Here is a 22,099-nt window from a genome sequence, read left to right as displayed (position 1 = left end):
TTATTTTGTGGACAGGAGCAGCAAGGCAGAGGACCCCCAACCAATATACATGGAAGCCCCCAACTTGCGCTTCTGTGCATCAGTGACCAGGGGGTTCTTCTTCTTCCATCTATTATTTTAGACGATTAGTGCCCTCTATCTGTAGTCCTTTTGCTAGTCTTTGTTTTACTTAATTTTTTCTGTCATCTTTATTTATTATTTATAACTTATTTTCCTGTTTCCTTTATATATTTCGTCAGTATCTTTTCTCTTTTCAGTCCCTTTTCCCAGCAAGTTCTTTATGTTGACCTCATATACCTTCATTTCCCTAAGCCTCCTCTACATTGGCCTTCTCTGCTCCTCATATTTCTCACATTTTAATAAATAATATTCTACTGTTTCTGCTACTTTACATTTTTCACACTTTCCTTCATGTTTCCCCAGTCTTTATAAATGGTCATTTAAAGAACTATACCCAGTCCTTAACCTATCCAACGCCCTTTCCTCTTTCCTTACCAATCCTTTATTCACCCAACTATTATTCATCTCTTTCTGGATATTATGATAAAACCTTCCTTTTATGTTTTCATCCCTGCCATTCTTTTACTATATTTTTTTTCACATAAACTCCCATTTCCTGCGATCCCAGTGGAATCTCCTCTCTGTTTAACCCATTTTTTTGCTGCAAGATCTACCATCTCATTGCCCAGAATACCAGAATGACCAGGAATCCAAACTAAAATCACTTAAATCCCCATTATTTCACATTCCTTATAGTGTTGTATTATTTCAAACATGATATCTCTTCTATTAGTAAAATCCCCTTTTAATGCAATAAGTACACTTAAAGAATCTATTTCAACTATTACAAATAGTATAGCTACCATTTCTGCAGCATACACTGATACATGGTCTGATATCCTTGCTATTTTACAGATGTCCAATTCTGGGATATAATACGCCATTGCCACTCTTCCTGTTTTTGGATACTTGGATCCATCTGTACATATACATAGCGCCTCCATACTCTTCTCTACAAAAGCTTGACTCTTTCTTTTCAATTCCACTGTTTCCCCTCCTTTTTTCACTTGCTCACTCAATTCTATACAGCAATTTGATTTTTCCACCAACCGTCTCGGCAAAACATTTATATTAACATTCTCTACCAACTTCCGCTTTGCAATTCCCAATTCCTTTATCCATTTTTGCATCCAATACCCCAACGTACCCCCATTTGTTTCCCACCTCTCCTTTTTATAATGATTTATCCACCTATCTTCCATGCTCTTCTGCGGAGGAAATTCTGTATGCAGAGAGTTAGCTTTTATCCAAAATTTTGTACTTTGCCATTTTCTCCTTAATTCCAACAGCATCTCATTTATCAAAACCTGCATAGCATTTATTGGAACAGATTTCATAGCTCCTATACATACCCCTATTGCTTTAGCTGGCAAATTATCCAATTTTTCCATCTTACTTTTACATGTTCCCACTAGAATCTGACTTCCATAGTCTATTACATTCCTAATTAACCCTCTGTATATCATCATCATACTAGTTTTATTTGCTCCCCAACTTGTTCCTGAAATACTACTTACAATATTTATCCTTCCTTTACATTTTTCTATTATGACCAGGGGGTTGTAGAAGTCCTGGATGAAACTACTGGCTGACCAGCAGACTGGGATAAGGTAGAGCACCCCGGCAACGAGGAACAACACCCCAGACACCTGGCTGACACGGGCTTTCACAGACTCCTCCTCCACACAGTTGGTACACTTGGCACCCACTATGCTAACCAACAGTGCCAGTACAGCCAGCAAAATAGAGATGACCGTGAGTGCCCTGTTGGCTTGCAGGTCTTGAGGGAGGGCCAGCAACGAATCGTACACCTTGCATTGCATTTGATCAGTGCTCTGGACAATACAGTTCATCCCAGATGGTCTGTGCCATCACAATGTTGTTTCCAATGAATGCGGTGACTCTCCACATGGGCAAGGCACAGGTCACGATGGCCCCCACCCAACCTACCATAGCCAGGGAGATTCCCAGCAGATGGAATTCAAGACAGAAAAAGGTCACCAGTATGATTCAGTTCCAGTGGCCTCCAACTGAGAGGCAGGTCATTTATTAAAGAGAAAGCTTCAATTTTGAACTTGGTGTACCCCAGCATGTCATTTAAAACCAGCTGATTTATACAAAATAAATACACAACAGCGTTTATGACAGAACATGACCAAAATGTGTCCAATCTCCTGTATTTACAATAGCTGGTCAATGTACTATTTTTAGATTTGTCAGCCTAAAGGGTCATATTTTGATTTGGCCACCAGATGGCGAATTCCGGTTAGGTGAATACAAACTTCTCTCACTTCACGCTGCACATTTAATGTGTGGTCTTCACCGACGACTTTCACAATTGCAATTTATTGATTAAAAATAACAATAAGAATACACTGCTGTGGTACCACACAGCAAAAAAGAAAATGTAAAGATTTGTATTAAACTAAAACATTCACAAGTGGGGTATGGCCTACTCCGAATAACACGCACAAGACACAGGTACTGGCAATCGTACAGATTACGAGAGACCCTTATGGAAAATTATAATATGTATTAGTTCTGAATTCAGAAAATTACATTTTTTTGGCAACTTTGATTTACCTATACATATATTTAAAATATTTTGAAAAACAAAAGTCAGGCTTAATTGGTACTTATTGCCTTGACACATTATATATATATATATATATATATATATATATATATATATATATATATATATACCCTATTTCCACTGTGAGTGTATTTACCAACTATTTGTGTCAAATTTTGGTGCACTAACGTCTAACGTTAGTGCTAATGGTTAGAACTTCCAGGAACAGCCTCAGAGAGTATTAGTAACAGACGCCCACATAGACGATTCCTAAGCAACATGTTACTGTGCACGGTAGTCTTGAGATTGAAAGGAAAGATGGAAGATCGGAGATGATGATGTGGAAACGGGCGATGTTATGGTGCAGTGAAGTATTCCTGCAAAGTAGCGATGCCTCTACGACACATTTGCCCCTACAAGACCACTCAACGTTTCAGAGGACGTGTAAATCGCTAGTTTTTGTCTTTTATTTAAAATTATCTTTGCCTATAGCTTCTTTATTTTATTTGTAGCTATATGTTTTGTGTTTTAATTTGTTTCCTCTGCCTTGCTTGCTGCTGGGGGGCGCTCTGCTGTGCTGCTCTTGCCCACAGAAGAATGTGAACTACTCTGTCTGCTACACTGCTGCCAGTTTGCATCCTTGCACTGATGTCCCAAGTAAGAATTGTGTGTGAACAGATTTCTAGCAACATTATCTTGAATGAGTCGTCACTAACTCTTGTTTTGAGCTCATCTGTGAGGGTAGTGTTTAGTTGGTTTTGAAGACTGCCCTGATGTGTGGTGGTTTTTTTTTTATGTACAGATTGTGTTCAGATTTTAAGTGTATTTTAATACATTGGTGTTTAAGTCTTATGATGGAACTTCTGATAACACTTCCATTTTAATAAACAATTACTAAATTAACACTTTGTATTTATTATTTATACAGATAATGTTAAAATGAATGGCTACTAGTAACTACTGTCTGTAGGTGTCCTGGTTCTCTGCTTTCAAAGTGCCACATGTCAAGGCATCAAAGGGGGATAAAGCTTTTGTCTCTGCAGTTGGTAATGTAAACTAACAGCTTTAGCAGAAAGATATTTGCTTTGCAGAGTCCATGGTCTGATTTAACCACGGAAGAGTACTGTTTATGGTGTCAAATTGAACATGATTCTGGAATACTAAAGCTTTGGAGTCTCACTAACCAAACCCGGTCATTCACATTGGATCCCAATCCCCTTTCCCTGGCGTTTGTCGACAAAGAGGAGTCTCCCACCAAACCCCAACCTTGTTTCATTAATGCACCATTCCATCTTTCCACCCTTCTCTCTCGTTTAGTTTTTTTTGGGCGGAACCGGGAGGGGAACAGATCAGCATGCAGAGGTAATATACTTCCAATAGCGTCCCCTGCTGCTCCTATGGTCTTACAAGAGACTGGTGTTACCGTTTTTTATAATTATGCCAAATATCAGGCCAGTCTCAATCTAAAATAACCGGGTAGGGCAACCTTTTTGCCACAGCCATGATTACGCGACGAGTGTGACTACCAATCGTCACATCTAATTTAGTGAGCGATAGTCTTTGTTATCTCCATGGATACAGCAGATGATCACTAACCCACGTGACCACCAAGGTACCCCTTCCAAGAGATTAAGGTCTGCCTGCACCCTGAGTCCACTAATGTGTGGGTACTCACATCACTAACCCACACATTAATAATACAATGTCCCTCCCAATCATTACCCTTGGACTTACCGGTCACTGGTGAAAAGAAATGTGAGGTCGCACCACACTCCATTCCTGAGGGGCAATTTCGGACAAGGTGGCCGACCCCATGACACCGGTAACACTGCAAAGTAGAGGGCGCCCACGGAGCTTGATTGTCCCGCAGCCGACCTGACAGCGGGGAGGGGGCCCTGATCCTGGGTCCGCCGTCCAGGGTCTGTTGAAGGCAGGCATAGGTGTTTCATTTTTCGGGGTGGTCAGCGGTGTGGGCATGGAGTCTTCGTACCCCTCAGCCAGTCTGACTGCCGCAGTCAGCATGGTGGGTCGGTTCCGACTGACCCAATTACTTGCTTCTGGCTCCAACAATCGTATGAACTGCTCAATGGTGACAATCTCAGCCACTTCTTCAGCTGTATGTTTTCCAGGGCAGAGCTATCGGCTCACCTGGTCCACCAACTGCTGGGCCATCACGCTGGGTCGGACTCCTTCAGGGCATTGGTATTCTCGGAACAGGCAGCGGTGTGTTTCCTCTGTGATATCCAGTCGCTGGAGTATGGCTTTCTTCACCAGGTAGTAATCCAAGGCCTGTTCCTTGGTTAAAGCATGGTAGGCTGCTTGGGCTTCCCCGATCAGATTGGGTCCCAGCTGGGCAGCCCACCACTCCCGAGGCCATAAGGCTACTGTCGCCTGCCTCTCAAAGGATGTCAGGTAAGCCTCGGGATCATCCTCCAGCGAAATCTTCACCACTTTTGGTTTTGGAGGAGTCGCTGCTGGTACAGCCACCGGTTCCCTCCTCTGGTTGGCCACAAGAAACATGGCATTCATCCTCTCCATCACCGCTGCCAAGGTCTCTTCATGCCACCATGCCTGTGCCTCCAACATTGTACTCACAATCCCGGGGTCCATCTTTCAAATCCTGTTTCTGACACCACTTGTGAACAGGATGTGAGTGGTGCGGTAATAAATCCAATGCCAGACAGGATTCTCTCAAAAATATCCATGTTTATTTACAAAACAACCCCAAAAAATAATAAATAGTCCGCCTGTGGCAGAGCACAGCACTGCCCTTTAGAAATTGGCAGGGATGGGGTTATATTCCCCTACCTGCCTTGGTTCATTGTGTTCAGGTGGCTGGGGTTGATTAGATGATTAGTTTAATTAACGATCAATCAGAGCCCAGCCACCTGACATAAAAGGAGGCCTCTGCTTCTCATTAGAGAGGAGGGAGCTGAGGAAGCAGGTTGGTGTTTTGTTTTGTTTTGTTTTGTTTTGTTTTGTTTTGTTTTGTTTTGTTTTGTTTTGTTTTGTTTTGTTTTGTTTTGTTTTGTTTTGTTTTGTTTTGTTTTGTTTTGTTTGCAGTGAAGGCATTGCCCAGCCTGGAAATTGTTATTTTTGCTTTTTGTCTTGCTTTATTTGTGTCTAAATTAATTTTGGCCCTTGTGCCCTTTCATTTTTGTGTTTATTTATAATAAAATATTTATTTTTTTGAACTACAGACTGTCTCTGGGCCTCTATCCACTCGCCAGCCTGCCACACCGCCCCTCTACCAAAATTGGTATCCAGGAGAAACAAGGCATGTTTCAGTCCTGATAAAATAATAAAGCACTCCTTAATCAATTATACCGTTTGAAAATTTCTTTCATTGTAGGAATACGTTGCACTATAACTAATCACTTGAATGTGTTTGCTATAGCCAGTATTGTTGTCCCTGTGAGTCTTTTATTTGCAGCAACAGCATCCTAAATCCACTGATTTCCTATCAAGCTATTATTGGACAACTAAATAATTAACACTAATATAGATGTCTAGTGCTTTTTAATTTAATCGAGAAAATGTCAACATTGAATACAATGTGTTTTGACAAATTCATAGCTTCCTTTAAGCATTTAATTTGTGTTGATCAAAATTATTATAAAATATGGAAATATATGCATCTGAAGCCACAATGTTATTCTCTGACACAAACGTAGAAAGATGTTGGGGGCTGGGTACTTTTGTGTCTTTTTTTCTTTTTCAGAGACCTAAAGACCTCCTCCAATTATAAAAAATAAAACAAAAATGCAATAAAAAGCCTGGCTGCATTCAACTGCGGTCACAGCTTTCCAGCAATATCTTTCCAGTCTTTCTCTGCCATTCAGTTTTGTTTAAGGCACCTTTTAAATCCTGTCCTGCAAGTACAAGGTCAAGTGGTTTGAAAACCTTCAATGCTTTGTTGTGTGCAATGACATTTAATAGACCAGTGCCATTCCCAGTAATTAACAGTGAAATTGGTAACGTCTCTGTATTGATTACATTCTTTGCGTCCTGTTGTAAAAGTTGTTGTTGCTGGCTTTGCCAACATAATCAAACCCAGCTAGAAGTTGCAACAAGAAATTGTCAGAAAAATACCTGCCCCTAATTATAAATAAACTAGTTCTTAGATATTGGAGAAGGGAAACTTTATATGCTTCACATTTTACACCTGGAAAGGTTGCTGCTAATAATAATAATAATACATATAAATTCACAACTAGACTCCGCAGCTGGGTGAGTTTAAGCCCCTTCTTTCCTGCCCTTATGCCTCAAAAGTGCTCCTTTTCTCAGTCATGCGATGCTTGAAAAGTGCCCATTTTTTCTCAGTGAGTCCCTGCCCTTTTAATGTCCTCTGTACGTTATTGCCCCAGTAATGTATATTGTGTCAATCTGCTGTAAAATGTTTAAAATTGTGTTATGTGTTTTTTTTTTATAATTTTTGTGGTTAATCATAAATTATATTTTTTATTAAATAAAACAATTAAAACGCAAAATTGTACGGTCCACCAACTACTTCAGTGAACCAGCTGGGTTACTGCTTTTTCAATTATTATATTTTCCTTGTTATAGATTAAAGAACATGTTGGAATTGTTTTTAGATAAGATATTCTTAGTTTTACAGTATGTTAAGTTGTGTTGATAGGCATGTCTTTCAAATTAACAAGATTCTTAATGGACTGTTATGTATTTTTCTCAGTAGGTCAATATATTATGTGTATGTTTACAGTTCCAAACTCATGAACCCAGTGATCAACAATTTCTTTTAGCCAACGCCAAGACAGCAAAATCTCTTGAGTGTCAATTTTATTTAATTAATTTTAATTTTATTTCTTATGTCTTTCCTGTTATGTTTTACATCTGTCTAACTTTATTGAATGAGTAAGGGCAATCTACTGGGCTAAAAGGCAGAGGATAGCAGAGAAATGGTTCCAAGCTTTAGGGAGAGGTGGTTTTGAACAGAGTTGTACTAAATGTTACTGGTTTTGAGTATTAAAATATTTTTAGTACAAAGGTTAGGAAGACAGGAATAAACTAAAGCTTCTTTAATAATGTTATTTTTTAATTCTTTATTTAAAAGGATCAAGATGAGTTCCAGCTTCCATAACAGAAAAGGCAGATGATTCTTTAGTTTTGGAGTTTACCCTTCCTCCCATCACTCCAGAAATACACTAGAGCTCTGTGTGCTGTGGTGACTGTGCTTGATTAAAGGTGTGCCATTTTTTAAAATCTTGAACTGAAAAATCAAGTGGGACACAGTGGTATAGTCTTCACATTGACATCAATCTAAATTAAATCAAATTAAATTAAAAAAATTCAACTACATTGATTCGCATCTTTCTAAAATGTAATGCAAACAGAAGGTAAATCAGCCTCCGTCACCTTCCTGCTTATAACTTCTGGCAGTTTTCACCTCAGTCATGTTTTAAAGATCCCATAGTTAAACAAAAATGTTATTTCAATCTGCTATGCACTGTCATTCCTAAAATTACATTTTCATTTAAACATTAAAAAGGCTTCTTATCTATAGAGCAGGTAAGCTTATTAAGGAACACATTTATTTTTGTATTTCTAGTGATACACAAAGAAACGGAAGAATTCAGGTCAAAGCATCTTAACATTAAAATATTAAAAAGTACAAAAAACACATTTTAAATAGTTTCTAAATATTCTCATTATATTTAGTGCCCAGGGGTCTCAAAATAATTGGGTTCTGGTCATGTTGGTCAGATGATAAACAGGAAAAAAAAGAAAATTGAGAATGATAATATTTTTTCATTTGTTTTTTTTTCCCTCCCCTAGGTGTCTCTGTCAGACCTCAAATAAATGTTTTCTATTCTACGTACCAGCTTGAAAGAGACTATAATTTGACAATGTCACTTTGCATTTCTTATTGTTCTGAATGATTTAAAATGATGTTAGATTAAAAAACACATTGTTGGTGTTGTTTTATTAAGATAGTCTTAGTTTTGCGTAATCCTTAATGGCCTGTTTTGCATTTATTGCATTTGTTTTGTGCAGGAGGTCAACATACGATACCAAGTGTATGCTAATAAAACAGGTTTGCCTCAGTACACATGTCACTCTGTGGGCCCAGCACCAAGCTCCTTCTACTACTTGGAACAATCAGATGACAGAAATAAAGCAAAAATAGCTATAAATGTCCATATTTTGCCCCCTTTTCTCCTACCATCCACTTACCGATCAGTACTGAAGATCAGCCTAGACATGCTGGGAGCCCGACCAGTAGTGGTTGTAGGAGCTGGATAAGGTGATTGATAACCAATCTGATTTTTAACAATAACCCCACAGGAGCCCAGATGCTGATGCAGCATTGCCTGAAAGGCAACTTGGCCAAGCGGCATGTGCTTTACTAGCTTTGCCACTCGGGATCCCATACTTATAGAACAGAGACACTGTACACCTAACATTTCAGCGTGGGCTTCACCTTATACAAAACAAAATAATTTCAAATCAGAAAAAAACAACTCTATTAATTAAAGCAAATGTACCCTTTTTATTATTTTAACATGACCTGTCCACAGTAAGGAAAAAATAAAATAAAATAGCTGAATGATTTTTTAAAAATATATTTCTCCTTATAAATATTTTAAATGAACACAGGTTTATTCAAATTGTGACAGACTGTTGCTTACAGGAACAAAAACATACAAGAGAAACATTTGGATTTAAATACAATATTGAGCAAAGCTTGACAACATATCAAAGGTAATAGTACACTACCTAACCAAATATAATATAAATGTGTTTAAACTGGCAATTTTACAGTAGGTGTCAATTTGGTACAACAGATAGAAACGTTTTAAACAGTTTATAGTTTAGATACTACCACCATGTTTAGAATCAATATGGTACTGTTTATACTCAAGCCAAAGGTAATGTGAACTAAAGGAATTCACATGTTAAATTATATTTAGGATTGAGAAGGATTTTTGTCCTTTCTTATTGGATTACAGGTAGGTTACTTTATTGGGTAAGAAAACTACTGCTGAAATGTCTTCTACCTCTTGTCAATGCCAGTCTGAATCCCTTCTTTTTTAAGCTAAATGGGTTTTAAAACATTTGCTCTATTGCAAAATATTGAACCCTTTGAAACAATACTTACGGTATCCTTCATCCACTTGAAACCCAGCGTGCTGCGATTAACACAGCTCTAGAGGATACACATAATGTAAAAAAACCCCAAAAAACTAAAAAGTGGGTTGCTTACTGCAATGAACCATTGTTAAGCTGTACTGTACCTTTAAGATGGTATAGTTGAAATCTTTCCATATCTCCTCCCTTACCTTGCACACAGAGATCAGAGTAGCAGCCGAGTTGGTGCAGCTGTTGGAGCGGGACGGAGAAAGAGAGAGGGTATGGCAGAAGTGTGAGGGTTAGGTGGAGGCAACTGTCTTGAGAAGCCAATAAATGAACCAGGAAAAGCTTATGTGTATTTGGTGTGTGTGTGTGTGCCTGAAACTATGTCCAAAGCATCCTGGAGATTTTACAATAAATCATAGTGGCTGCAGCTTCTGAGTGTCTGTCTGCTTCTCATGTGCATTTACCTGCAAACACAAACGCTTACACCATCATTTCACACATTGCCCATACTTCAATAGCCCTATGGACAGAAGCAGTGTAGGACTTTAATCAGTAAATGACCACAGTCTCATTAGACAGAAAGGTTTGAAAAGTGGAAAACCTCTGGAGCATTGTAACAAAGTGCCCGCCCCTGTGTATATTATCTGTTATGTGTTGCGTGTGGTGTGTTTAAATGTTGGTGTATAGACATTGGTACACGGGATATAAACGGGTCTGTGTAACACGAGTGTTTAAAAATGTATATGTGTATTTAGGCACGAGGATTGCACAGCACTTCACGTGCAAGTAAAATGTAGTAATATGTGAGCACGGGGAATTGCACTTTATTAATTCACGTGCTGGGATTCAAGTGAATAATTAATTGGTAATTGAATCCCAGCACAATAGTATATATAGATGCACGTTGTCACATACTCGCGGTTGGGTGTTCGGTGAGCGGAGAACGGGATTGGAGACGGAGGAAATAAGTATAGTAGTAATAATAATAACAGAAAGTATCAGCTCACCGTGTCTGTCCGTGCACCGTTTTGTTAAGTTTAGTCTGTTTTTGTTTGTCTATTTATTTTGGCGTAGAGTGCCGTGTCCTGTGTTTTCGTGTTTGTTTAAACCTTTTATTTTGTATTAAACCGACGCCAACAGGCGTCTTCATCATCTCATTTCATCCGTCCTGTGTTTTGTGTATTTCATTCCTTTTCCTGGTTCTGACACCGCCCACTTGGCCGTCTTTGTGACAAGCATTTTTTCAAAAGCAGACCCAAAAGAACTTAGTGATAAATCATTTGATATTTGTTTTACTGAAGACCAAAGGCATGAACAAAACAATGAAACCAGGTACAGAACTTTATTCTGCATATATCAATTATTCTGTGCTTTTATGCTTGGCACTTCAAAAAGATCAAATAAGAAAGCAGCATTATTCATCTACTGGTACAATACAATTTTCACACAGGCACATAGTTCTCTAAGAAATAATCTTACTGTGTTAAAAATTCAGATCTGGGAAATGTGATTAAATAAAGAAAAGGACAAAAGTCACTGGTGATTTCTAATTTATGTCCTGCAATATCCTTCTCTCTTATCTTTAATACACTAGAACGCCTTGTCCTCCCCTGTTTTGGAATGTATAACTCAGACTATAGTATAAGTCTCCTTTGCTTTTAAAGGACTTCACTTGTGGACCCACACTGGTTCGATCCTATTGATTCTGTTTTCATTTACATTATAATCATGGAGGTGAGATCCATAGTTCAAGAGAGTGCTCCTTTCTAAATGTTTACTGTGGTATACCATGATAAAAGTATAGTAAAGTGTATTACACACATTACACAAGTGTGTACACCAGTGGAATTGACTGTCCCACTTTTTACAGTGATTTCACTATGCCTATGATATAGTGACTTGGTACAGAATAGCATTACGCGGTGGCGTTTGACATTACTTGCTACTAAAGAGCAAGCAATGACAAATGCTATTGCACCTCGCTGCAAAAAACAGCCCTAAAAATATATAAATAACTATAGTAAAACATAGGAAAATCAATGGTAAAACAGTATTAGCATGGGGTAGCATGGTCAATTGCAAAATATTTATAATAATAATAATAATAATAAATTATCCCATAGGCACCATAAAAAGAATAAAACAACTACATGGTGGAACCCATTCAATTGCTTTACTATAAAAGCAAATAAAAAAGAAAACAAGAAAATAAGAAAACCCAAACCTATCCCGCTGAGTCACAACACATTACCAGACACCAAGACCATCAGGCCTAAATACCATTAGCCACAGTGCATTACACACAGAAAATGAGCTAATATCTTTGGGCAGTGGATTCCAGTGTCACTAACAGCCAAAAGAATTGCCACCGAAGGGACTTAAATCTTGGCTCAACCCAGAGGCCAGCCTCAGCTGATCTGAGCTACCACCTGGGGACAAAAGGAGCTACAGCTGAGCGAGGTAAGGAAGGGGTGAGCTGTGAAGGACAATAAGTAAGTAGCAAAATCTTCAAAGTAACACAAACTGAAAAAAGTAATGCAGCTCAGTGGCGGTGCTAGTTGATTGGGGGCCCTAAGCGGCAATATGTTTGCTACCCCCTCCCCCCCTTTTTGGTTTTTATTTTTTATTACCCTCACCTTTATGTTTTAATTGATTGCTATTAATTCGATTCTGATTCTTAATTAAAACCTTAATAAACTTCTAAATTGTGAAATTAATTTAGCTGGTACCAGTAACATGGTGATTTCCAAAACTTTTTGCTCCAGGGCAAAATTTGCTACTGATTTTCTCAAAATAATTGCAAACGTTTAAAGGTGCAAATCATAGGTATGGAAAAGAGAAATAAAATTAATATATATATTTTTTCACTTAAACAGTTTTGGAAAATTATCTGGAGATGATTTGCACTAAGAAAATGTGGAGCAAATTTTGCACTGGAGCAAAAAGCTTTGAAAGTTGTCCTGTAAATGTTTCTCTACTTCGTAACATCATTCTGGGTGCGTTCAGAGCAGAACAGTGCAACACTTGCAACTGATTTCTTGTACTACTTATCAGACATCTGGAAACTCGACCGAATAAACATGTATTACTTGCTTTCAACAGCACAGCATTTCTATTTAAAGACAATTCTAACTTGCTTTCTGTATTCAGCTTGCTTACATTTGTAACATGACTAGATATGCTGTCAAATAGGCTCAATACACTGAGTTCAGTTGTTAGCCACAGTCCCACCAGTTACACAGAGATCTCAGTTTTTCCCATTTCAACAGAAAAAAGATTTACATTGAGACTGATGTGTAAAACTTGTATTTGGATTTTTGTTTATTTCAGTAATCACTCTATGAGAACTCTCGCTGTGCCCCCTAGAAACCCAGACCCCCTAAGTTGAGAACCTCTGATCGTCAGCTACGTCAATGTTTTTTAAATATTTAAAATGCAGAGTTGATCTTGCACTGGGTTTAATAACTACATTCTGATCATGTCAATAACATTTTAAAAAATACATATGAAATTGTAACATGACTGAAAAAATAACATTATCATATGTTTTTAATTTAAAAGTTCAAAACCCACCAATAATAATAATAATAATAATAATAATAATAATAATAATAATAATAATAATACAGTTTCCTTTTTGTATGGATTCCATCTCCATTTTTTTATTTAAATTGGTTTCTGCCTGAGGGCTAAGGTCTTTTTGACGCCATTCAGGATTGCTTTCATAAAAAATTAATAAATTAAATAAATAAAAAAAAAAATATATACTACAAAATTCTAAATTCTGGATAAAATTTCTTTTTTAGAATCCCAGTGAATCTGGACCTCTTTGAACTGCTTGGGGCCCTAAGCTTTTGCTTATGCCTAGCGTCGCCACAAAACGTGCTTACTTGGCAGACAATGCAAAATGCATCCATCGTTTAACTACACTTGTAGTTATGTGTTTTATATCCAGCATAAAATTCAATTTCTAGTTCTGACAGCATCTTTTATTACAGTACAAGTTTAGAAAGGGAATCAATTGCAACAGCAAAAGACAAAGTTAAAACTGTATAACACATAAACAGCAGTAGCCAGTCAAAAAAGATTTCAGAACAAGCATGTTCATGTTCATATTGTAAGTGGAACTATGGCAGCAAAATTATAGTGCATCCTAAAGGGATGTTCAGATCGGAATTGTTCAGTTTTCTCTGCACATGTGTGACACTTTAATTCCTCAGCACAAACCAACTCATTATCTTTCCAGGTCTGATTGAACCACACAGTATAAATGGCTAATAAACACATAGAATTACTCCAAACGAAAGAGTCATTCTGCACCAATACACATTTCAAGAAAAACATCGCCCATTATCGAAATAAGATTGTAAAATAAATATTGGTTCACACAATAATATTTTCAATAATCCAATTATAGAAGCAAATGTTATTTGAGAACTGCCTTTTCTTTCTGTTGCCCTTTTTTGCCAGATAGCAACATAACATTCTGAACAGTTGTGAGCTACAAGTTAATGGCTGCTACTTATTTAATGCAAGTCTTTTAGGCTGCATTAGAAAGTCCTTTTAGCTCTGCTAAACACAGCTTTTAGCACAGTCCATCATTTAATCTTCAAGTGGTTAGTATACATAATTCATGTTTACTGCTAAAATGTGAGAATGTTTTTGAATCCATTTAATTTATATTCTTGTCCTTTATATTAATTCATAGTCAGTTCCCTGGCAAGGTTTGGTTTTAATGTTAAATGTACAGTGTGGAATATTTACATTTTAAGTAGGAATTTACAAATTATATTGTTTTTGTCTTCCTTGATTCTTAGTAAATAACTATTCAGTATGGATTTATCTCCTCAGTTTATGCATGCCTCACCTTTCTTCTGCCCTGTTCCTTTGTATAATGCACTATATATATATGACTGTATTTTCACTGCATGGCCCAGAGGTGTAGAACTCAATGGTTTGTCTGATAGGGCAATCCGGCTGCCCAATGGACACCCTACAGCATGACTGTAAACTGTATACATATGGCAATATGTTCCTGTTCAGGTTTGTATTTCCTGGAAACAAATAACCCCATATAGCTTGATTTAGAGAGCTGTGATTCTGTAGTCTAGCAACCAGCCCCAAACCCCTCTGGGTCAGTAAATAAGGACAGCTCCTTGGTAGGAAACATCTAAAAAGATGGGCTGTATCTGACATGACATTTAGGTACAGCACTGCCAAATAATCTTGGTCACTCCAATCAAAGGCTTTCAATCCAATTTGGATCCTATGAGATCAACATGACCCACGCCTCCAGGCTAAGAAACACTGAGCTGCAGCACAGGACTGCATTGTTTGAGCCGTTGGAATATTGACACTTGCAGAGACCCCTCGTGTTTGCTCATGTTCTGGAATGTTGAGGGTGTTTTGTTCTACAGCAAAATTAAGAATGAAACAATGGCAGGAATTATCACAAGTGTAGCAACATTGTCAAGTACAGAACTGAAGCACAGTGATTTGAAGGGTCACCTATAATACATGTAGATAATCATCTGGACATGAGTAAAGCAATAACAGGACTGATGAACCAATCAAAGAGTTAAACACACCAGATGCTGCCCCTCCCATCAGTAAACCCACAATACACAGCTAATACTGTTATCCATGTCTTTAGAATATTTCACAATTGGTACTCTATTGTGCACAAGACAACACTAATGGAACAATAAGATGTAGTGGAATGTATTGGAATGTTCTGAAATCTGATGTTTTGATTGGCTGAGAGTGGCTTCAGGTTGTATAATACTGTGTGTTGAGCAAAAGTCAGAAGAGTACCAGGACAGACTTGTAATGCTTCATCCTAAATTGCAGGATCAAAACTTGGGATGCAGCTTTTCCTGTTTACATAAAACTAGTGCAGGCACAAACAAAGGTTCCTCATAATTGCATCATAAGTGCACAGTACCTGAAAGGTAAAAAATATAAAATCAAGAGTAATAGCCAAATGCAATCGGAGATGTTTATGGAATGTATAACAAACGATTGATAAAAATTGATGCAAAATCAAGACAGTTCATGTGTTTTTTGTATGAAGACCCTAAACAAATAATTGTATTTAATGTGTCTTTCATATTGTAAACATGCTTATTTTAATCCATGTCAGATATTGTGCCGATGTTTTAATGAAAGTTGTGTCTTTCTAAACTTTGAAAAATACATTTTGTTCCTGGTTTGACTTTTTCTCTGTCAATTATGATAGCTCTTGACATAATTCCCATGTCATTTCCACAACTGTTACAAATGAAATATCACTGCAGGTCTTTCCTGATGTTTAAGACATCTGGATTGTTATTAATAAACACAAAGCATTCCATGTGGCACAGCATAGTGCATTAATCCACTCCACACTTCATACTTCCCATTGGTTTGCTTTATACCATGGAATCATTTCTGCTAACAAAAGTTCGCCAATCTTGTGTCTGTAACATGATGACTTACGTTCACAATATGTAGAAAAAGACAATCATTGAATACAAATCTGTTCATCAAATTTGAAGCCAGCAGCTAGTATCTGCAGCATCACAATCCTGTCAAATCTGAGAAACTAAGTAGAGTTTGACCTGGTTAGTGCTTGGATGAGATACAATGCTTCTTTTTCCAAATGTGTGGTTTATGTGTTTTTTTAATTAAAGCTTTGTAGATTGATAACACATTTATGACACTTTTCTCAAATGGGGTGGTGTGATTGGGGTTGTGGAAGGTTGAATGAATAGTGGCTTAAAAAAAATACACAGATCACATAGCAACAAGTGGTGTGCAGATACAAGTAATTCACTTTTGCATGTTTTTTTGTCAGTAGGTATTAAAAGAAACTGAAAAATGCCTTTAAAACATGTTCATCCACAACAAGAAAAGCTGCCGTACTCTTGGTTGCTATCATCTATTGTTGCAGTCTTAACAGCGACCATGTATGTTTTAATTGAATCTAGTAGAGTTTACTTTTAATTTTGGGCAAACCGCAACCAATGCCCCTGCGGGGAGTTTTAGGGTAATGACCTACGTAAAGTGCATTAAGAAATGATTATAAAAAGGGCCTGTCACTGACTGTCATTTGAAACCCTTCAATGACTTGTATTGCCAAATTTTGCATTATTTTTCTTGGGAAAGAGGAGGATTCTAATAATGGTATTATCTTAACCCCAAATAAAACAATAGATCTGGAGTACATCCTTTTCAAACAGTAACACTCTTGTCTCTTGTGATTCCAGAACACCAACAATTTGTTTGTGAAGTCTCAGTATTGAGGAAGGCCATGTCCAAATGTTGTTTCTTTTACTTCAGAGATAATTCAGTTGTTGGAGTGATTGCCCAGTGCGGAGTCTTTCCCTTTATAGTATGGTTCATCAATAATAAAACATACCTTTTCACTGTAGATAAAAGGGGATGCAAAAAAAAGATTTAAAAAAAGAGATACGGATTTAAAACAAAATAGAACAATATAATATAATTTACAAATACAACAAATTCTGTTATGCTGGGGATCCATATTTTGCTAGGATCTGGAGTCACTTTAATAGATACTGTAAATAAAGCAATAATTTCAAATAGTTTTGGTTCTGCAGTCCCAAGCCCTACATTCTTTTTCCCCGAAACACCACCTTTGTGTATTAAAGGTAATGTCTGCACTTGATCAGCTTCTGAAAGGCTTTTTTAAAATCCTCATTGAAGATGGTGTAGATCAGTGGGTTGATGAGAGAATTGAGGTATCCCAGCCATGTCAGAAAATCTGACATGTTTGCAGAGATGTAGCACTTCATGCAAATGTTGACGATGACCTCTTTCAAAAAGAAAGGAAGCCAACATATTACAAATGCCCCTAAAATCAGACCCAAAGTTGTGGCTGCTTTCTTCTCTCGAGCGCTTGAAATGTTCTGCCTCTTCCAAGATTTCTCTCTCTGGGTTTCACATTTGGGGTTTCTGACAGTGATGTAGATCTTGTCTCCATCGATGGAAGGTTCGGATAAGGATTTCTCTGGGATGCACAGGGTGGATGGGTTGCTCTTGGAACTCTTTTCTGTGGACTCTAGCAAGACATTGCCGTTCATCTCCTCTTTTACAATTCGGCTTACTCTTCTCTTGTGGTAGAGGGTTTTGGCCGCCCTGTATATTTTGTAGTAGAGGATGAGGATCAAGGCTAACGGGATGTAAAAGGCGCCAAAGGTGGAATAAATGGCAAAGCCGATGTGGCTGTGCTTTATGAGGCATTCATCCTCCTTGTTGGCTGTCCAGAACAGCGGCGGCATGGAAATGAAAATGGAGATAACCCACACAACCAAGATCATAATGGCAGCGTGTTTGGGTGTCCTTTTTCTTGAATACTCGACTGCATCTGTGATAGCCCTGTACCTGTCCAGAGCTATGGCAGACAGGTGCAGGATGGAGCAGGTGCAGCATGTGATATCAACACTGAGCCAAATATTGCACACCACTTGACCCATGATCCATGTTTCCTTGACGATGTACACAATGCTAAAGGGCATCACCAGGATGGCCACCAGAAAGTCAGTGACTGCAAGGGAGCATATTAAATAGTTGGCTGGGTGGTGCAGCTTCCTCGTCACTATTATCGCTGTGATCACGAGGGAGTTGATGGCCGTCGTTATTACAGCAAGCACAGAGAGCGTGAGGGATATCAAGATCTTGCTTGTTGGCCTTTCGGTAGGCTCTTCAGAGGAACCATTCACATTGGTACAATTGGTCAAATCCATGCTATGGTCGGTAGGCGATGGATATCAAGATATATGTAATCTGCAGAACAAACAAAACCAACAAGTTAGCTCAGGTAGAACAGAACATTGCATCAAAGGTTAATGTGTATCACCAGCACTTCCATTAAGTTCCTCAAGTGTAGCCTTTTTGTATTAAGTGGGGTATACAGCCAGAACTAAATTTCAGCACATAATTTGCATTGTTTCCTTAACTACCTCCTCATTAAAGACCAGCAAAAAACACACACACCAACATTTTAACAAGTCATTCTTAGTCCATCAAAGAACATGTGTGATTATGCAGAATTTTACTGGTAAATGTGCAGCCTCTAACAATATCTTAATTTTTTTAACTGCACTGACTACAACATTCTCACAAACAATACAAAACTATACTCGGTTTAATTTATTTCAGTAAGTATTAGACCACATTTTTTATATAACAGTAATGTCCTTTTCAGCAAGATATATACATAAGCTTTTTTATAGGCTACAATTATATTGTAGAAACACACACACACCACAAGAACAAGATTAAAAACAAGTCACTTTGTCTTTCATGTTTGTCCCACCTAGAATGAAACAGGCTGTCAGGCGGATGGATGCAGATGCGTTGATGATAGGTCCAAGCATGTTATAGGACGGTATGGGAGACTAATGCCATCAACCATGACAATGTATTGATCAAAGAAATGGCTGTCAAGTGTACAAAAACAGATGATCATCTCTTGGCTTTGAAAAGGAAATGGGGTTCTCCGTGGCCAATGAGCAAACACAAAAACCCAGGCTGGTACATTCATTCTGCCTGTGCTCTGGGATAAAGCACTCATTTTTATATGCATATAAGGCATTTCAGCTTCAGATACTCTCTCCATTTTCTCTCTTGTGCTCCTTTGACAACAGTTCAATCAATGTTTTCAAGCCAGTTACCAATAGCATTATAATCTCGACTTGGGTTGAAACTGAAAAAAAACAAACAAACAACAACATATGGCTTCAGTTGACCACTTCCAAAGGTCTTTTCTAAACCATTTTCTTATTGCTGATTCAATACCCAAAAGACTACAAAAGGACTGCAGTAAAATACTGCTTTAAGATTTCATTTTTTTGGTGACTTGCACTGGATACTAAGGGATTCAGAATTGAACCACTGCAGATGAAAACATGTATGATAAAAAAAATAATTAGCAGTACTCATTACTTTGAGACACTCTTAAAAACAATGACATCCCTTCTGGTATGGATGTTCAGTCGAGATCAACAACATAACAAAATATAGGCCTTTTCCTAAATTCACTCTTGGCCCAAGAGATAGTTTGTAGTGATGTGTCACAGAGAACAGGCTGCTCTGCTATATGAACACAATGATGCAGCTGGGAGGGTGAAAGGGGATGACTATTGATTTTGTGCAACAAGGTCCCAACCCAACCCTCATAAAAGTGTTGCCATGGTAAGTTTGCACTGTTAAAACCCCCACGGCATAGAAGTAGTTATGAATGGTATTTATCATTCTATATGACACTGCTATTGCACCCTATCACTTTGTACATGTTACAGGCCACACTTTCACAGTTTCAACCAAATTCATTCATTAAAGTATATTTACATTTTTTCTTTTTCCTTACAATATGTCAAACAGTATACAATCACACATCCACACATTTGTCAGGAATATTGTCTTAAACTTAATCCTGATCTCAGATTATGAAATTGCTATTAAATTAAAATAATATTCTCTATACAACAAATACTGTTGAAAGTGTGGCTACTTGAGAAGCATTTAGTATCGGATTAATCAACCCCATAAAACAATTTCCCATAGTAAAAAACAATCGCAATAAAGTATAGCGAAAACATGGTGAAAGAACGGTAAAGCATAGATAAGCATTGCAAAGCTGAGCGAGGTATGATAAAAGAATATAAACAAAAACATGCAAACCATGGTAAACCATGGTAAATGCACAGTATAACAATGGGAAAAGCATAGGAAAAACTGCAAAATGAATGTGTAGCAGGTAATATCACACAATGGAAATAATCAAATCTAATTCTTTAGAGACTGCACTGCAATTACAGTGTCATTATACTGTAAATTACAATTATTTTAGCATTACTTGGCAACTGCTTATTGGCATTTATACATCACAAATTGTCACAAAGTATAGGCTCAAAATAATAAATGTGTTGTGGGCTTTGTTGCCCCTCCTGTACATTACAGTACACATGCAATACAATATGCATTGTGTTTTATGATGCAGTGAGAAAACACTACAAAAGTTATGTCAAACGATAAAAAATAAGTAAGGTAAGATATCACCTGGGACCAATGCCAAATGTATAATAGATGATCTTCTAAAGCTGCCGGGACGCACGACAATGTTCAGTTTTATACTAAACTATGATTCCTGCTTAACACTTTGAAACATTATTCCATAGTTTAGCCTTCTGTGCAATTTACTGTGCCAGACATAGTGACCTTGTTGGCTTTCCAGTTTGTTTACATTTCCCAAAGGTGATTTCAGCTACAGGCCCACAATACTCTTTTTACTTCCTATGCAGTTAACAGTCATTGCACAGATACATGCCTGTGTTCTGTTCTTGTATTGATAACACAGGAACGCCTATAGAGCAGATATTTTTCAATAGCCTTCGTTATTATCTAAACATTACATGGGACACTGCATCTACGAGATTATGCTTTCAATAGCAACAGTAACACTGAAATCAAAATCATTTAGCAAATCAATAACATTTATACACAAGAACATTTCATATTGTTTTCAACTCTAATATAAGAGGAGGTATACTATTGACCTCTATTTCAAACAAACATTGTATACATGAAATGCCCTTATTGAATATAATTTCAATGAGCACAAAAATATTTTTAAAGTGCTCTATCTTTATAACTGGTACTTTATAACATAGCTTCTATAGGTGTAGTAGATCACATGACAGGTCACACATACAAATACATTTGTCTAAATTACAAACTAGGGGAATTTCTGTTATTTTATTATTATTTATTTTTTTTTAACTAAGCTTTCAAAGAGTAATTATTTTTTCCCATTACATTGTACTGGTTATTTTATGGTTAAAATATTATTGCAAACTTCCAGTCTTTGGAAAATAATCTACAATAGAAACACTGTACATTCTGTAGAAAAGTTGACAATTCTGTTGACCTCCATAACCAATCTTTATTAGTTTTCGAAAATGTCCTGCCTTGAATTTGTGGAGCGTTATGTGAAAACAAGCCTCTTCTGTCCCTCATTTTCTTCAATGTTCCCTGAAAGTGTAGAACTCAGAACATAATATTACAACAATACCAATCCTTATAGCCAAAATGCTCACCCAATAATTACAGTGCAGAAAAGATAAGACTCCACAAAACACATTTGACAGTAGGAATAAATCATGCGAAAAACTGATTGAAAATACCTTGGTATATCTGGCAACTAAATAAAGTTTTAACTGATACTTAATCTTGTCAAGGAAAGGCTGCTCGTGACCAGAGGACCAAGAAGCAACAATAAACAAAACTAGGAAATATCTTTCTAAATCATTCATTAAATAACTACCTAATAAGATGTGGTCAGAGCCCTCAGTGTTGTTATAG

General features: G+C 37.3%; 1 protein-coding gene and 1 pseudogene across 1 annotated transcript; both read right to left on the bottom strand.

The window, feature by feature from the left end:
• On the bottom strand, positions 1–2,028 carry LOC121321061 (annotated as a pseudogene).
• A 14,254-nt stretch (positions 2,029–16,282) lies between these two features.
• LOC121321285 (5-hydroxytryptamine receptor 1F-like) lies at positions 16,283–18,514 on the bottom strand. Its single transcript, XM_041260185.1, has one exon. The coding sequence runs from the start codon at positions 18,478–18,480 to the stop codon at positions 17,380–17,382; it is 1,101 nt and encodes a 366-aa protein (XP_041116119.1). The 5' UTR covers positions 18,481–18,514; the 3' UTR covers positions 16,283–17,379.
• Positions 18,515–22,099: the final 3,585 nt, after the last annotated feature.

The sequence above is a fragment of the Polyodon spathula genome, chromosome 9 (genome assembly GCF_017654505.1).
Source record: "Polyodon spathula isolate WHYD16114869_AA chromosome 9, ASM1765450v1, whole genome shotgun sequence".
Taxonomy (NCBI): Eukaryota; Metazoa; Chordata; class Actinopteri; order Acipenseriformes; family Polyodontidae; genus Polyodon; species Polyodon spathula.
The sequence above is the reverse complement of the archived record's forward strand: the minus strand, read 5'-3'. Positions and strand labels throughout refer to the sequence as shown.

Bases quoted from the DNA above. Each gene is read 5' to 3' on its own strand.
- LOC121321285 (XM_041260185.1), bottom strand. From the start codon at position 18,480: ATGGATTTGACCAATTGTACCAATGTGAATGGTTCCTCTGAAGAGCCT.